At 38.6% G+C, this 13231-nt stretch overlaps 2 protein-coding genes across 3 annotated transcripts; both read left to right on the top strand.

Annotated features, from left to right (window-relative positions):
• Positions 1–2806: 2806 nt before the first annotated feature.
• Positions 2807–6020, top strand: hoxc6a (homeobox C6a). Of its 2 annotated transcripts, none has more exons than XM_037772988.1 (2): positions 2807–3870; positions 4877–6020. In XM_037772988.1, exons 1-2 carry the CDS (start codon positions 3468–3470, stop codon positions 5188–5190), a joined length of 717 nt encoding a protein of 238 aa, XP_037628916.1. In that variant the 5' UTR covers positions 2807–3467; the 3' UTR covers positions 5191–6020. The 2 variants fall into 2 exon arrangements, with proteins under 2 accessions (XP_037628916.1, XP_037628915.1); XM_037772987.1 differs by having other exon boundaries at positions 4874–6020.
• A 517-nt stretch (positions 6021–6537) lies between these two features.
• Positions 6538–9807, top strand: hoxc5a (homeobox C5a). The gene is made up of 2 exons (XM_037772989.1): positions 6538–7443; positions 8672–9807. The coding sequence occupies exons 1-2, from the start codon at positions 6963–6965 to the stop codon at positions 8878–8880; spliced, it is 690 nt and encodes a 229-aa protein (XP_037628917.1). The 5' UTR covers positions 6538–6962; the 3' UTR covers positions 8881–9807.
• Positions 9808–13231: the final 3424 nt, after the last annotated feature.

The following is a 13231-nucleotide window of genomic DNA, read 5'->3' as shown; positions in this document are numbered from 1 at the left end:
CAGCATGATTTATACCCAAAATATGGTGACATACATACTTATATTCATGTTTCATGTAAGGAAAATGGCAAAACAATTTAAATATTCAACAAAAAATCTAAAACTTTTTTATTTCAAATGTAACTTTTAGCAATCCAAAAGTATAATAATAATATTAGAATGATAATAATAACAATAATAATCCTGTTACGCCTGATCCATTTTCCATCAGGTTTAGCCATCATTGCGCATAACAACCAACTACAAATCAAGAGCACCATACTATTCATTAATGAATTATTAATGCTAATTATTAATACCCATGGTTAGTACCAGGCTTATTATTAATAATGTATCATTTTTCGTCTTAGACCTTCCTGGTTCTTTCGTTCGTCGCCGGTCAGAATAATCCTTTTAAAAGATGAAGTGGAAACCAAACGGCGTCTTTCCTTTCCTTCCTTGCATCAAAAGCCGCGCATGGGATTTTGCCTCACGGGCCGCAATAAAACACTAAAACACGACGCAAAGAATGACCTTTCTAATTCTGCACACTGGCACACAACCTCTGCTGCATTCCTGCCTCTCCAGTCCACACATTGGCTTTAGTGTTCAGGCGTTATTTACAGCCGAAACTTTATGGACCAGCGTGTTTTTTTGGAGGGGGGATATAGCTGTGAATAACAATTAAGGAAAAAAAAATCAGCGTTTTTAAAAACCCCAAATGATGTGGAATATAATTTCAGTTCAATGGTGCCACATTGTGATGAAATACACTCCCAATTTTGAGATTTTTCTTTTCCAACATTTTGACCCCCCAAAAAAAATTCTACATAATGAAAATAATATAATACAAATAGTAATAATAATATTCTCAGCATGTGGAACATGCAGAAAACAGATGGGGCTGTTAAAAAAATCAATTAATTTTAGTAAAAATCGAGTGAATTATAACAGCTTGCATGGTGACAACAACATAAGTTGTTATAATGAAACAAAGACTTGTACACATGCTGTTTCTGACACCGCGAGCATGACAAATCAAGAGAGTATAACACACTGACTGCCAAACTAAAACCGAATTCATCACATTTCGAGCTTCTTTTCTATTAGAATTTAAATTTCAAAGTGGTGAATACACTTTTTATGTTTTCTGTATTTTTATGTTTGGTAACTGGGTAAAAAAAAATGCATTTATATAAATAGGAACTCCCAGTAGTTTCACATATGTTTCATCATCAACTGATTCGTTTGTTCATATCAAAGAGAGAATAATCCCAGGATAGCAGTAGAGAGACATTACAACCTTTAACTTTTGCGCTTTATTTGCCTCAAATTTGTGCCACGCGGATGTCACATATGGCCACGAATAAGGCAAAGGGAAACTTTTATTGCACCAGCTACTTCCTTCTCTTTGTTCTTGTCTCTTTTTATGGGCTATTCAGGCCCCCAAACAACAGACCAAACAGTGTTGCACGTTTAGGCTGCGAGTATTCACCCTATTGAAGGAATCAATGAGCTGGACCGACAGGCTGCTGCGTCCGAACACACATTTTTCAATAACTATATTGATTATTTTATTGGTATCTATTATGGCCCTGTTGCACAAAAAAAGCAAAGATAATGTGAATTATATTGTTTCAAATGAATGTAGACTTTTTTATTATTGTATCCTGTCTAAAACGCGCTTGTTTGGTTTTAAAATGAAACGCTGGTGATGTTGTAAAAGTGCGCTCTTTTCAGCTGTAGAAAAAAAAGTAATTTAATTATATGGATCACAGAAAAACTGAGAGTGAGTGATTTCTTTTTTTATACCATTAATGTGGAATTTTTACGCATTTTAGAGGCGGGCAGATTTTGCCCCTGACAGACAGGCGCTCAAGTCTTGCTAGATTTTTTGTGCAGAACACCTCTAACGTAATTTCCTAACCCATAATTTGTTGCTGAGATAATTATCGGTTCCCCTTTCCCCCTGTGTGTGTCAGAGGAATGTCGAGGTATGATCAGAACAGAAGGGGGGGAAAAAAGACTGGAACATCTGCATAAGCATTTTGAACACGTTGCATTTTGCTGTAACTTCTGTGCGTAAATGTGATAGTGTGATGATTTAAAGAGTCTGTATACCTGAAGAGCTCTGAGTGAACACTGCTGTTGTGCCTGTGGAGGATTGTGTCTGACGTTGTGCTGCTGGACAGTCAGTCGCATAACTGATTAGATTTTCAGAGAGAGAGGGAGAGAGTGGCAGAAAAAGACGCAGTTCTTTACTGCCTGCTCGGATCTATACACACACACACACACACAACGCTATTATTCCCCTTCACTTTCTGCCTCCACGTGTTGTGCACAGTGCTTTCATTTGGAGATTGTGCTGCTGGTGTTGCAGGGCTCTCTCTGCTGCAGAGATAGAGATAGTTGTTGGTGTGCTTGTTTTATTGCCCCTCACAGAAGAAGAGAGACCATAAACGCATTCTTACCACCTATATACACCCTCCCTCCCTCCACCCCACCACCACCACCACCACCACCAGTTCACTGCAAAAGCATTGAAATTGCTCACATGCCAGATAATTCACACACAATGGAAACATTAACAGTATGTTTGGAAACTCGTCGATATGGCTGAGATAAACAGTAAATGTGCAATTTTCCCAATTTGTAGTCTTTTGCACACAAAAAGGCTGATCCTGCAGGGTTTGGTTGGGAGCATGCAGATTATTGTAGCCCATCACTGCAGCAGTGGTGTTGTGAAAATATAAAAACTGAGTTTTGGAAACACACACACACACACACACACACTCACATGAACCACAAGCACTCAAAAAAATCACAGGAAAAAAGGCTTTTTTTCTTTATATTCCTGTAAGTTGATCTAATAAGCTGATTTCCTGTGTTGCTGCACTCTTTAAGACACCTCTGGAGTTGTGTTCATATGTGTGTTTTTATGCAAATGTGCCTCCTTGCTTTGAGTGTGATCACTGTGCTTGAATGACATTGCCCACATTACGCATCACACTTTCTTTTATATTGTTAAACTTAAAGTCAGAAATGTCTCATGCAAGACCTGCTCACGCGTGTGCCATGCACTCCAACTCTGCGTTTGTGTTTATCGGCATTTAGCACTAATGTTTCCAGCGCTGAGCTAAAAGCTACAGTTTCTCCTCAACTCCCTGCCTCTCAATTGGTGGAGAGGTGGTCAGCTGACGTTGTCATATTGTCTCTCACCGAGCCAAGCCTCGGCTATAACACTCGGGTTTGTGCGTCTTAACCGGAGATTGGAAATTAATAATATTGAATCCTCCTAAAGTAGTCCAGTTTAGAGAAGGCAGAAAAGTCGAGAGGGTGGAAAAAAAAGAAGACCTTTGGAGAGAGAAAGGTGTGGTTGGTTGACACAGACGAGGAAGGAGATTTACTGAGGAAGGAGATTGAAGAGAGAGATCCGATAAAGAAGTGGAGGAGAGTTTGGAGAGAAGGGTTTTTTTACAAGGCAAGGTATGAATTCTTATTTCGCAAACCCGTCGCTCTCCTGCCATTTATCCGGTGGTCAAGATGTTTTGCCAAACGTGCCCCTAAACTCCACCACCTATGACACAGTGAGACATTTCTCGTCGTACGGTGCAGCTGTGACCCAGAATCGGATATATGCACCTTTCTACTCTCCTCAAGATAATGTGGTGTTTGGGTCTGGCAGGGCACAGTACGAGTATGGATCAAACGTGTTTCTTCAAGACAAGGACGTGCTGCCGAGCTGCAGACAAACAAACATGGGACTCAATTCACAAAGCCACATTGCTCAAGAGTACAGTTTGGATCAAGGGAGAGGAGCAGGAGGAGCGCAGGACCAGAAAGCCAACATCCCGATCTACCCGTGGATGCAGCGAATGAACTCACACAGCGGTGAGTTTTTTTTTTTTTTTTTTTTTTTTACTACGACAAATAAATTAAGGAAATGGGGGCCAGTTTTACGATATGTCTTACCAAGAGAGTAAGTTACTTTTTTATGGCCCCTCATAAAACATTGCTGTATCCCCCTTCGACTTGTAGATGGGGCCTTTTTACATGTGCAAACAAACAGCTTTCATATTAAGAAAGATATAAGAGCCATAACCAGCAGTGTGAGTGAGACAAGAGAGGATGATGCTTTCATTATTTTTTAGATAATAAAAGCAGAAGATGCACCCTTTGAGATCTATAGGAATTGCCTTTCAGCTAAAAATGTCTTTTGGATTATGATGATTTGAACAGCGAGGTCAAACTTCTGCTTCAAAAGTGTTAATAGAGCTGCAGACAGAATAAGCATGTTATTATTTTTTTCATTTCATATTAAGAAAGATATTGTAGCCATAACCAGCAGCGTGAGACAGAGAGGATGATGCTTTCATTATTTTTTTTTAGATAATAAAGCAGAAGATGCACCCTTTGAGATGTAGGAATTGTCTTTCAGCTAAAAATGAGTTTTTGGATTTTGATGATTTGTACAGCGAGGTCAAACTTGTGCTTTAAAGTATTAATAGAGTCACAGACAAGAATAAGCATGTTATTATTTTTTTAGATAATAAAGCAGAAGATGCACCTTTGAGATCTATAGGAATTGTCTTTCTGCTAAAAATGAGTTTTGGATTATGATTCCAAACAGCGAGGTCAAACTTCTGCTTCAAAGTATTAATAGAGCTGCAGACATAATAAGCATGTTATTATTTTTTTTAGATAATAAAGCAGAAGATGCACCCTTTGAGATCTATAGGAATTGTCTTTCTGCTAAAAATGTCTTTTGGATTATGATTCCAAACAGCGAGGTCAAACTTTGATGCTTCAAAAGTATTAATAGAGTCACAGACAGAAATAAGCATGTTATTATTTTTTCATCTGATTAAATTAGTGCTTTCACTTTGCATTCCAGCAGGAGTGGGCTACGGGACGGATAGACGCAGAGGACGTCAGATATACTCTCGTTACCAAACACTTGAGCTGGAGAAGGAGTTTCATTTCAACCGCTACCTGACCAGACGCAGACGCATCGAAATCGCCAACGCGCTTTGTTTGACGGAGCGTCAGATCAAAATCTGGTTCCAGAACCGACGCATGAAGTGGAAGAAGGAGAGCAACCTGACCTCCACGGTGACTGGAAGTGAACAGACAGGAGCCTCTCCGGAGGAGGAAAGCAGTAGTAGTGGCGCAATTGAAGAAGAGAAGGATGAGGACAAGAAGAAAGAATAGTTAAAGAGGAGGGAGAAGAAAAAAAAAACACCTGATGACCATTAAAAACCCAACATAACTACCTAAAAAAATATGGACTTGAGAGCGACTTCACTGCATGATGGCTAGCTCTCCCACCTTATATCCCATGTTGACCACAGGAGTGTTGAGCCTTAGAAATCCAGATTATTTCAGCCACAGTATGGCCCTTCTGTGACATTTTTTTTTATATATATATTATTATTATTATTATTGCAATGACACACTTGTATTGTGAAAATAAAAAAGAAGTATTAATTTCTACGTTATTTCTCATGCCAGTAAAAAAATCTATGTATTTATCCCCCCTACACCTCCATCCATCCATCACTGTGAAACTCTTTGATCACCTCACCAAAATACAGTGTTGGTCAGAATTAACTCAGTGTTGTACATGCACATTCCACGGAAGGAAAAGGAAAAAGGACCGGACGGACACTTTATTTCATCACAGTATAACTTGAATAATCCGCAGAAAAAAGTGTCCTGCATAAACATGAAAGTTGCACGGATATAGTCCACACATGCACACACACACACACACACACAAAACTGAAAATGCCTGTATATAATCAAAGTAACTAATCCTGTGAGGACTTATGTGCATTTAGCCGCTTTGATAGACGCTGCATAACATAAAAATTGCGCTTAGCCCCTTTTTTTGTTTTGTTTTTGAACATCATTTGACACAATAGGCTTTCCTTGTGAGATAGATTTGTACACTAGTAATTCTTCACTTTTGTTTGGGAGTTACAAAATTCATGTTTTTGTCATAATTGTGTATCATGGAATAAAAATATTTGTAAAAAGTTCACCCTCGTCTTGTGTGTTTCTGAGTCAGATGGTCATATATAAAGAAAGGTTTGTTAAAAAATGCGCACCAAACACAGTGCGTAATTGTGGTAGGCTTCTTATTAAATTTTAATTTTAGAATGACCTTTATGGTCAAGTGAGGCTGTAAAAGGCATGTGGGGCAACAAATAAACTAATGAAGTGATGTTTTTAAGCAAATATTGGCCTCTTTAATATGAAATATTCAACTTGGCATCACTCATATAGGAGCACGGGAATGAAATATAATCCAATATGCAGTTAAACACTATAACATTCCCGTATAAAGCTGTATATTACTAGAACACAACTATCAGCCACGTTCAGATTCCACGTCCATGTGCATAAATATAATTTAACCAAGTGGGGCACTTTAAATCCTCATGATTATAATGATTATTATTATTGTTGTTATTATTATAATATATTTATTATATATTTATTCTATTGGTGGACTCTCAGAGAGCTGTGTGTCCGGTCCTGACCGTCCTGCCCCATACCAGACACCAGATGACGCTCTTGTCTTACTGTCCTGCCCTTTTTTTGCGCTAAAAGATCCCCTTGCCTGGTCCTCAACAAACCAACAGCTCAAAGTTTACCGGACACGTTTCTCCTATTCATCAATATCCTCCATTGAGTATCAAAGCCAATTTATGACTGGCCAACATGTGCACGTGATCCCATACAAATACCCCCATATTTGGGCAGCGCACGTCGGATCAAGAATTAGAAAAAAAAAAAAAAAAAGATACCAAAAGCCTACTCCACCTATAAATCCTGGATTATTTTTTTAAGGGGAAAGACAGCACTGAATTTTCCCAAAAAGCAGCTACAAAGAAAAGATCAACAACAAAAAAAACAAGGAAATAACCCGCAACATAGCCTAGTAAAAAAGAAAGTATCGGTTTAAAAAAAAAAAAAAAATGAGCTCTTATGTTGACAGCTGCAATCTCAAGACAACTTCTCCTAACACTATGTTTAGTTTCGATCTCTCTGGGCGCGCGTCCAGCCGCTATGAGGGTGTTAATGTGAACGGGATATTCACGACCTCCGTTCAACGGGAGGAGATGAAAACTAGCCTGCGTGGCAGCACGGATCCTCCTCTGCTCCCGTCGTCTGGACCACAGATAACCATGGTCTCCAGCAGCTCTACCGTGGACGCAAACGGACTCAACTACTGCGGAGGCGCGCTGCTGCTGGGACGCGAAAGAGAGCCGGAGCAGAGGAGCGCAAAATCCGGCTGCAGCAACAACAACAAGAGCCAGGAGGTCGAGAGAAACGCGGAGAACACGCAAACTACTGCGAAACGACACTCAAATGTGAGCCAGCGTCAGGACAGTGAGCAGCAGCAGCAGCAGCGGCCACAGATTTACCCATGGATGACAAAACTGCACATGAGCCACGGTAAAGTTTTGCCTTGTTTTTCCTCTATAAAGTGCGACTAAAAAAAAAAGATGCTTTCACTCTGCAACACTTCTTCCTTTTTTTGCTCTCGTTCCACTTTCCTTTTCCTCCTCTTGAGTTTTATAGGCCAAACGCAGGAAATAATAAAAACTCTCGGTCATAAATTTTATGACAAAGGCATCCATTGCTCGTAAACCTGCTCTGTTACGGTGAAGAGGTGATCTGTGGGGTGATTTATGGTGGTATAATTGGATAAGAGAACGAAACTGTGATAAAAGTATGAAATAATATTCACAAATTCAAGCTCTAAAAGTATTAGTTTTTTGCCTTTGCCTTCGTTTTATAGTGTTAGTTAATGTTTGACATTATCACACACTCCACTGTGTGTGTGTGTGTGTGTGAGAGAGTGTGTGTGTGTGTGGGAGAAGCTTTAGCCTTAAATTGAACTCTGGGAAACACCAATGCCCTGACCCAATCATGAACTTTTCACCTCTAAAAAAAGATTTGAATAGGCGTGCTCCTTCTCTCCAATGCCTCGGAGCACACTGCTTGACTATTTAGGCTTGCAGATGGACAGGGAGCACATTTGCTGCACAAAAAAAAAAAAAAGAAGCTATACTTCTGTTTTGTGTTCCTCCATTTGGAAACATCCTGGAGCACACACAGCAGGGACGTTAAAAATAATCAAGTCCAACAGCAGCAGCAAAAAAAAAGGCCTGTTGTATGAGGAGCAAGTCTATAAATAGGAAAATAAAACATATCTGGAAAACATCAGATTTCATTTTCTAATCTTTTAGGTCTGTTTTTTCCTCCCACCATTACACTCCTGTACAGCGGTGTTATAGGCCGAGGCCAGTGTTTATTTACAGGGAGGCCAACACATTAGTCTATATATTAAGGCCTACAATAAGATCCTAATAGTCTTGTGTGTTTTTTATGTAATAATAAAGAATGTAGAAGACACTCCTTTTCTTTAAATTGAGGATTTTTTATTGCATCTACTTAACCATCCTTATCAGCCTCACATAAATTTTTATTACACAAATCCACGGGTTAAATTAGGTTATATAAAGATATTTGATCTTTTATATGAGGGTGGAAAGGGGGGGCATAATTTAATAAATTTGTGCTTGTAATTCTTATTTTTATGGATTTTTTTTTTTTCAAAATGTAATAATACCATTAGCCTATATTCTATTTATTCACTCTGATTTTAATGCCACTTCAGAATCGGAGGGTAAGCGGTCCAGGACCAGTTACACCCGCTACCAGACTCTGGAGCTGGAGAAAGAGTTTCACTTCAACCGGTACCTGAGCCGCCGCAGGCGCGTAGAGATCGCCCACACCCTGTGTCTAAACGAGAGGCAGATCAAAATCTGGTTCCAGAACAGACGAATGAAGTGGAAGAAGGACTCAAAGGTCAAAGTGAAGGAATAAAAAAAGTGCACCAGAGAAAAAGAAAAGGAGAAAGAGAGAGAGTGTGCACGCATGCAGCACGTTTTTCCCTGCACAGTGCTGCTGGAGTGCGCGCCTGACCTCCGGATGAACTGCTAGGAGCAATGACATCATGACACCAGCTCTGTGTGCTTCATCACCAATTATGTGTCACTCGCTGCAAGTTTGGGACCCTAATGTATTGAATATCATTCACTTTGATCAATCGGTTTACATTTTCTAAATTAATTTGCTGCCCATGCGATGATAACCTCACTTTGCTGCACGAAGAGGACAAGAGGTTGAGGGTCCTTCACGCTGCGAGGCTTTTCTGTGGTCCGCAGTGGAAAAGGCTGCACAATAATAGCTACTAATAATCTATTTTAATTAGGATAAGAGGAGTAGTGGAGGCTGGGGGGATCATTTCCAACTCTCATCATCATGTGATTAAAAAAAAAAATCTAAATAAAGACAAAATATTTCTGGTTTGTTGTTAAGCAACAACAGTTTCCCACTTCTTTCCTTTTCTTTTCTTTTCTTTTCTTTTTTTTTTAAAAATTCACTCTCTAATATGTTGCAGTGGTTGAGTGTGTGATGTGTCCAGTGAGCTAATATCTCTGTGAGTGCAGGTGTCATCCCTGTTGTCTGTTGTCATATCCTTGTGAATCTTAAAGCATTATGTATAATAATTCAAGCGACTGTATGTGATAACATTGTTGATGTGTGCAATGAAAGCCATTTCTCTGGTTTTACACGAGGCCTATATAGAAGAAGAACTGATAGATGGCTCAAATTGTCGATTGTAACCAATAAAGTGTCATCATTAAAAAGCAAGGAATTTTCCCTATATGGTCGGTATATGCACATTTCTGTTTTTTTTTTATTTTCCTCAAATCAGGGGGTAAATTGTACTTTAAAAAAAAAAAAAAATACTACTTTTCTTTTATTTCATCCTATACTGATGGTTATTTTTAGTCTGGCTCTGGAATCCACAGAATTTCATTGACTGACAAACGCGCTCTGAAGTTTAAGGCCCTCATAAAACTTTATTGCCCCTTTTCCAGCACTCACACAAGGCAGACTGTCGTTTCCTGTTTTGTCAGGGAAGTAAAAAGGAAGGGACACTAGCCTGTGATAACACTCACAACCCACAACACAACATGGATGCAAAACTTTTGGTTTCCTGTGGCTGCAGACTTGACGCGCCAGCCATCACTGTTTGAGGCCATATGGCAACTTTATGATATCTGCATGCATCTTTAATCCTGCAGCATCAGTAGATAAAACAACACTATATACTAGTATATAGAGGATATAAAATCATACCAGTTGCAGCTGGGTGCAGATTTTTTTTAGATATAGTAGTATGACGCAGCATAGCCCGAGGTTATGAGGTAATTTCTCTTATTAAAGAAAATAAAAATCAACTCACCTCTCAAAACTAAATAGCTTCCTATTCAACTCCCTTAATATGAGAACCGGTCAGCACTGCGTCCACTTTCTCTGCGCTCTGTTGGGCCTAAACCTATACAATGTATTGAATCCCTCCTTTTTGAATGTCTTTCTTTTAGGGGTATTTTAAAGTTTACAAGGTTACATATGCCAATTGCCCCAAGCAGGGCCTGTGAATGGTGCGCAGGAAGCACGTGGTGTCATTTAAGTGGGTTTTATGGCCTGGAAGAGCTGACAAACCTTCGATATATACACATCATATATAATCTTAACTGTCCGGAATCGCAGCTGCTGGCTTCCCCTTCTTATCTGAGGAAAGAAAGGGCTTTGTGGCAGTGAGGATGCAGTACCTTTCTCCGGACTGTGTAGTCGGGCGATGGTGGAGGACTGAGAGCTGCTGCAGTAAGTTTGCTTTTAACTTCGCCTTTTAGCAGGCCTGCGACTGTGTCATTTTCACCGTGGATAAAATTGTTTATGTTCTTATATTAGCGTGACTTTGAATGCATGGTTGTTGAATTGATTAACTCAAAAAATAATATTAATTGATGGTGAATGTGCGTTTTTTTTTTTAATTGCAGAATGCTGTTTTTAAAATAAAAGGAGAATATTTGTTTTTTAGATATTTTTTTTAAAGGAGATTTTTGGGTTGCATATTTAGTCCGACAGAAACAGGATTATACCGCTCATTGTTATTTTGTTGTCTTCATGGGGATTATTATATTTTCGCACTATCATCTTTATGTATATAGCATATTTTAATCTCTCGAATTTAAAAGCAAAAAAACGTCTTCTCAAAATATTTGAGAAACAGTGGCAGTACGTTTGATTCAACAGTTTGTTGCATGTTAGTAAGAGAATAGACAAATATTTGAAAGCTGTGAAAATGAAAAAATCAGCCAGAACTATCAAAAATCATCTCTCTCATCTCAAACATATACACATATTAACTCTCTCTTCTCTATCTGTGTGTAATATTTGTTTTTATTCTCAGTAAAGTCTCAGTTTGATTCAGCTTTTGTGTCATTGGAACAATGTGTTGAAAATAAAACGTGACTTTTTGTTCTGTGTGATGCTAAACTGTTGTCTTGTAGTTTGAAATACTGCACCATAAAAGCTATAAAATACCAAACCTCCTTATTAAAATGCTTCATCTCCCTGTGTCACCTTGACACCGGGTTAGTGTTTGTCCTCCTGTTGTTTTAGGGTCATGTCTGGGCCAACAGACAGGTTTGATTCAAAGGCACTTTGCAGTGTAATTATGGCATGTCCCAACTCAAAGCCTGTGGAGAGCATAGTGTGTGTGTGTGTGTGTGTGTGAGAGAGAGAGCTGGAGGCATGATTGTTGCATGTTGTACAAAAAAAAATGCACATTTTGTTGCACCAGTAGAGGAATATTTGTGTGACTGACTTGTCCTCACTGCAGGAGGAGCAGATATTACTGGATTGATCAGTTTGGAGACTGATGAGGCGATGTGATCTTTTAAGCTCGATAATTTTCTGTTGCTCTATAGGGCACAGCATTTAATTGCCCATATGTCTTAGGAAGCAGTTCAGCCTAGAAATACTGCTCTTTTCTTAATCAATGTGTGAAATTGCAAATGGCTCGTTTTGATATTAAGTCTTGTTTGGGTGAAACTGACAGAGCAAAGGTGCAGCAGAGCTGTGCATGATGCAGCATCACAGGCTATAATGTTAAATATGATGGAGTTTGCAGGCTCCACCTTCAGATATTATAAAAATATGTGCATCTCCATATGTGTCACACTGTGTGATGTTTTTGTTGTAGTTTTAACCTAAAAAAAAAAAAAAGCAGGATGACTTTTTCAGTGTTTGTTTTCAGGTGTGCAGATTGATCAATTATACACTTCCAATAGGGGGCACTGTGTAACACGCTCCTGTGTGGGTGATGTGTCCACGTAAAGGGCATGGATTAGAGCTCTTTTCATCCCATGATTTTTATTTTATTTCGCCCTATTTTTTTGAGCAGTTGTATTGTCATCTTTACTATTATCAGAGGGAGAAAATTGTCATTATAAACTCCCAAATTAAACTAATAAAGGAATCAAAAACAGACAGTTGTTTTCCTTCAAAAGCAGCATATAAAATAACTGCTCCTGTAAATTAGGAACAATATTGATAAGTGATATGACATCTTCATAAAGGATGTACACTGTAAACAATTGCGGTTAATTTACAGCAGGATTTCAACAGTATTAATCTATTATTGCTAAAAAAAGCAGTGCTTTACTGGTAATACAAAAGAAAAAATGTTAAATTACGCTCATAGGCTGTTTTTTAACTGAACTATAATGCATTCTTAAAAAAACAGCACTTTACTGCTGATCAACTGTCTAAAGTATCATCAGTAACAGTTTCATGCAGTATTTTTTTTAATTCTGGGACCTGATCTGCACATGTGAGGCTTGTAAATTGTACATGATTGTAAAATCAGTGAATTAGCTTTATTGTTCTTCACTCACATGTTGGTTTGCATTCTGTGCTTGCAGCTATAGACAGACATTTTTGGGAAAAGTGTCAACAAGTCTATTATAGCCTTTTTCCTGTGCCTTTAATTGTATTTAGTGTGACTATTCCCATGTCTGTAACCTGCTAAGTCTATTCATCTAGGCAAAAAATAATGTACACAGACAGTATAATAATGTTAATTTTACAGTAACATAAAGGCAACCCTGCTGCCAGTTCTTTATTGTTATTTTACTGTGGGATTCTTAACAGTATAGGACCCTTATTATAATCGAAATTATTGTATTATTGCATTGCATCTTGGAGAGGAAGTTTGAATCAAAGTTTTATGTTGTTGAAATCAAAGACACTCCAGCTTAAACCAATCTGGTGTCACTAGTAAAAGTGGAACAGTCCAAACATCCGTTTTCACTGCCAT

This window comes from Sebastes umbrosus, chromosome 6, assembly GCF_015220745.1.
Source record: "Sebastes umbrosus isolate fSebUmb1 chromosome 6, fSebUmb1.pri, whole genome shotgun sequence".
In the NCBI taxonomy this organism is placed as follows: domain Eukaryota; kingdom Metazoa; phylum Chordata; class Actinopteri; order Perciformes; family Sebastidae; genus Sebastes; species Sebastes umbrosus.
The sequence above is the reverse complement of the archived record's forward strand: the minus strand, read 5'-3'. Positions and strand labels throughout refer to the sequence as shown.

Bases quoted from the DNA above. Each gene is read 5' to 3' on its own strand.
- hoxc5a (XM_037772989.1), top strand. From the start codon at position 6,963: ATGAGCTCTTATGTTGACAGCTGCAATCTCAAGACAACTTCTCCTAAC. The intron at 7,444-8,671 runs GTAAAGTTTTGC...ATGCCACTTCAG, and splicing joins AAAACTGCACATGAGCCACG to AATCGGAGGGTAAGCGGTCC.
- hoxc6a (XM_037772987.1), top strand. From the start codon at position 3,468: ATGAATTCTTATTTCGCAAACCCGTCGCTCTCCTGCCATTTATCCGGT. The intron at 3,871-4,873 runs GTGAGTTTTTTT...TTTGCATTCCAG, and splicing joins GCGAATGAACTCACACAGCG to CAGGAGTGGGCTACGGGACG.